This window comes from Sinocyclocheilus rhinocerous, unplaced genomic scaffold (assembly GCF_001515625.1).
Source record: "Sinocyclocheilus rhinocerous isolate Xijiao unplaced genomic scaffold, SAMN03320098_v1.1 scaffold85, whole genome shotgun sequence".
NCBI classification, from domain to species: domain Eukaryota; kingdom Metazoa; phylum Chordata; class Actinopteri; order Cypriniformes; family Cyprinidae; genus Sinocyclocheilus; species Sinocyclocheilus rhinocerous.
In genome coordinates, this window is record NW_015649998.1 from 1,448,070 (window position 1) to 1,453,001 (window position 4,932).

Sequence of the window (4,932 nt, forward strand, 5' to 3'; positions counted from 1 at the left end):
GCGGCGGCAACAATATTACAGCGAGAATAAAAGTTACTCCTTCTTTCTTTGTGTGAACATTTGGACAGCGTTATGCAAATCTTCCCAGATAGTGACGTAGGTATGTGTAGGTAGGTGAGGCTGACTCTTAACTGTTATAAAGAATATCTCTTTGGATTTGAGACTTTAGTCTTTGCAACTTTACAGATCTTCTTTATGCACCAAGAGCTTGTAACACTCCAAAGAAAAAGGAAAAATTGAAATCGCATCATATGACCCTTTAAAATATATGTTGTTTGCAATATAAAATAATTGGCTGTCCTGACATTGTCCTAAAGCCAAAATAATTAAGTATGTATTAAGTTGGCAATGCATCTTTTTTCTATCATATCTTAGAGCAATGTTAGATTATATACCCGAAGAGAATCATTTTATAGCATTTTTCACAATAAATACTGTTCCAAAGCTGCTTTACAGAGAATATTGCCTAATAGCCCCCAGTGAGCAAGCTGAAGGCAACAAATGCAAGAAGGAACTCTCCAGAAAGATACAGTACAAATACAAACTCTTCTTTAAAGTATGTACACTGCATGTACAGAGAAATAAGAAATGTCTCCTAATAGAATACAATAATAATCTCATGACTGTTTCCTTTAGGAAATTAGAATGAAATGTAATTCAATATTAAGGGCCAGTTTTACTAACAGCTTGCGCCAGCGCAAACCGTCTTTTGGCGTTAAAATAGTACTGTCAGGTTTTACTAAAGACGCACAATGAAGAATTAGCGCTGAAAAGGCGTGGACAGTTAGTTTTGCGCCTGACCTTATTGAATATGCATTTGTAGGAGTTTCCTTTTCAAATGCAAAAGTTATGGGAGGAGAGTATTAAAATGAATCACGCAACGCATTTTACTAACGTTTGCGCTCATCAAATTACTGGCATTTGGAGGCACCACAGAGAACAGAGAGAAGGGTGGAAGGGAGAGGATTTTTCCACACGCATTCATTTATTTGGAAAGAACACATTATTTGAACATATCGTTTGCCAAGCCATGTTATTTTTAATTTGCTTCAGGGAATAAAAGACGACTTGGAACCCTCAAGAAGGAGTCACGCAATACCAGCTTTATCAAAACTTCTTGTAATCCTTCATTTTTTGGCCTTTGGTTCTTTTCAACGTACTGTGGCTTATTTATTTATTTATTCTTTATTTGCGACTGCTCTAATTTGCGCTGCGCTTGGTGTATTGCGTTGGTCGATATGTAAATGAGATGTTGCGTCTGTGTTCTTTCATTTGCGCGTTGTTAGTAAATCACCTGCAGAAATTTCGGAATTGCACTCTCACGCTAATTTACCCTGTTTAGTAACACTGGCCCTAAATATCAGAATATTAACATTATTGCAAATGTTTATTTATTTATTGCATTTTTATTTACATTTTTTTTCTGTAAAACATCCCACCATCTTTTGAGTTTGCCCCAGTTTGAAAGCATTAAGAAATTCAGAGCTCTTTTTGAATATACTCAAACAAATATAAAGTCATCATTTTGAGTTTGGTATACAATGCGATGACATTTTAAGGAAGTCTCTGTCATGCAGCGCATAGATGCCCACATTTATCTTGCTCATGGATCATTTACTAAGTTAGCGCAGGTCACATTGATCAGCTCTGTGTGGAGGTTTGTGCAGACTTTAGTGGGGTCAGTGCACTTAAAGGCTGGCCGGTTGAAACGGCTGGAGTAAATTAGTTGGACCTTTATGGGGCTAGATTCTGACATCAAAGCTGGAATAGATAATGAGGCCATTAGTCTTCCTACCTCAAATCACTCCAAAGAAGGTCTTTTTCACATACACATGCTGATGCATAGGCACATATTTTGATTGGACTGCTCCCACAGAATAGTTCTAATCGTGGCAAATGTTTGAAATAGAAATTGATTCTGAGCTATTTATGCACCATTTCAGATGCAGTGACTCTTACACCTCAGAGACCCTGTCAAACTTCTGCATTCAAGTTCTGTCAGAAATTCTGCATTATGGTTATATTTACCAATCTATAAGCCAGGAAACATTTACACCTAAATAACATTCAGTGAGACTACATATTAAATGCATATCCTCCATTAGGCGAACCCCATTATCAGCATTCGCTCTGACAGTAAAATCCAAAAAAATTACCTCCAGGGATTTTTTTTTCAAGCATAAGATTCAATGTACCATAATTAATGTATTAATGATATGATCTGATTTCAAAATTACCCCTTTTTGGAGGCTAATTCAGACTGTAATGGCAAAGAGCATTTATGAAACAGCTGTTTAGCATTCAACAAACTCTGGCCTCACTCGCTTTTTGTTGTTGCTGTGTTAAAAGGATCCATCCTGTAAATGTCTGCTGCACAGTAAATCAAGACCTCCTGCCCCCAAAACACACTACTGAAAATATATGATATGAAATATCAGATGGCTTTTAACCATAATGTGATAAGCATTTTTCCTCACAGGTTGCATGGGTCAGATGGAACATTTAACCACGTATGCAAGTATCCAGCAGCCTTTGGGGGCATCTGTACAACTGCTAGGATGACTTACTGTATAAAGCCAAAGAAATTCTTGAAAGTTTGTGGACCATGAGGGTGTGATTATGTGTCTCTCCCCACATTCAATTCCTGTGGCTCCTGCTGCCAGCTTCAGTGCCAGAACCTCATAATCCTTGTTAAAGTATCTCAAAGCTGACTTTGACTTCCATCCAAACCACAGTGGGATCGGCGGAGCTCCATCACTGAATAATTCTGGCATTAATTTAAGGGCCGATTCTATGAATTGTGGCTGCTGCTGTAAGGCTCTGTTTCCACTCATCAGAGCTGTTTAGGAATAAATCACAGTGGGATTGTGTTAAGAGTGCTATAGAAGATTAAGTCCAGGATTTATTAGAATGGGTTATATATTAAATATCAATTAACAATAATAGATATAAAGGTATTTATGGTTCAGAAGTGACCACTATTGCAGCTGCAATATATTACTTGGTCAATTTGTTATTCATGTTCTTTGATACATGACTTTTTTTTTTCTTTTTTTTTTCCACAGGAGTACCAGATTGACATAATATTTGCGCAGACGTGGACAGACAGCCGGCTCAGATATAACAGCACTATGAAAATATTGACTTTGAACAGTAATATGGTTGGACTCATTTGGCTACCAGACACTATCTTCAGAAATTCCAAGAGCGCAGATTCACATTGGATTACTACACCAAATCAGCTCCTTAGAATATGGAATGATGGGAAAATACTTTACACTTTGAGGTAAGCCATTTTTAATAATCTGATATTTGTGAAAGTAATTGAATAAAAATGCAATGTTATTTAAGATTAACTGTTAAACTTAATCTTAAATAACAAAACTAAGTAATTATGGAGGAAAATATCTGTAGCAAGATCTTTTATGTAGAATAAAAAATTCAGTTGCTTTCTATACTTATGGAACTTGAGCACACAGAATGTGCTCAATTGTTTTCTAAGACATTTGAAATAAAAAGTCAAGAAGCGTTTTCTTTACTGAAATATGAAACTGTTAATGTGAACCACTTCATCAGTGACAGTGGGTCACTGATTTTCAGTGTCTTTATTGAAAATGTTTTTGTTTGCTACTTTTTATCTTTGCAAGATAAAAAGTAAATATAGGGATATTTTGTTGCAGAACACAAACAATTGTCAGTCTTGTCGATTCAAATAAGGATCACCCTGACAAGGCCACCAGAGGAAAAAAGTACATTTTTAAAACCCACAAGCTTTTGACAACGTCATCATAACAACACTGTATGAAAGGTATAAAAGAAAAACTATTTGCAAAACAGGATGTAATAATAAAGCAGACAGTAGGTCAGCGTCAGTGGTCTAGTTTCAGGATTCTTGCAACAGAGCGTAAAGTAGTACTTGTGATTTTTGTTTACTTTAATCAGTATTATTAAGTAAGCTAAATACTTTAGATTATATAAATAAATATATATAATTTTATATATTCAAAATTATACTTTGCATAATGTCTAAAGAAAACTCTGAGGCAGGGGTTCTCAACTCTGGCCCTTGAGGTCACTCTCCTGCAGAGTTTAGCTCCAACCCAGTAACTTTATATTAATCCTGCCCTTACGAAAGTGTAGTAACCATGTTTTTTTGGCATATTGATTACCATTTGTATGATCACAGTTTTACACAAGTACCATGGTTAAACTATGGTTAATTTGTGGTTACAATGGTTTAACTGTAGTAACCATGTGGTTTTATTGGTCCCACTTTATATTAGGCGGACTTAACTACTATGTACTTGCATTTAAATTAATCATTTGATACAGTAAAATGCACTTATTTTGTATATATGTTTTTACATTGAGCTTACATTTTAAAACCTCAATAGCCGCAAAAGTGTTTTTGCAATACAGTATGAACACAATAAGTACATTGTACTTATTTTTGATGTAAGTACATAGTAGTTAAGGCCAACTAATAAAAAGTGGGACCGTTTTGTCTATAGTAAAACCATTATTAATTTTTGTAAGGGTTTACAGCGCCTGTGGCCTGCAGTTGATTACTGAAGAACAGAATTTTGACTTGTTCCTCAGTTTGTAAAAAAGAAAAAAACATGTGTTTAAACTAATGCACTTGCAGTGGAGACCCAACAAGATATCTGGAGGGAAATGTCAAGATGTTTGTGGTTGTTCTTTCAATTTTTTCAAGCGTTTAAATAGGCCTGGGTGATAAAACGGTATCGATATTTATCGATGGTACACCTTCGATAACGATATAAAAAATGTTCGATATAGTGCACGATATAGGCATGTGCTATGAGTGATGCAGACGGCACACACAAACAGGAGCACAGGTGCCTGCCTGTGATGAGGAGATTGTGATTAAAAAAATGAATATTAGTCGAATTTAAAATAAACATTTGCATT

At 35.6% G+C, this 4,932-nt stretch overlaps 1 protein-coding gene across 1 annotated transcript in view; it reads left to right on the forward strand.

The window, feature by feature from the left end:
- The window catches only part of LOC107711006 (gamma-aminobutyric acid receptor subunit gamma-3-like), a 115,119-nt gene that overhangs the window by 75,769 nt on the left and 34,418 nt on the right, over positions 1-4,932 (forward strand). Inside the window, exon 3 of the mRNA XM_016515906.1 lies at positions 3,066-3,286. Coding sequence (XP_016371392.1) covers positions 3,066-3,286 — 221 coding nt within the window. The remainder of the gene's footprint in view (positions 1-3,065; positions 3,287-4,932) is intronic.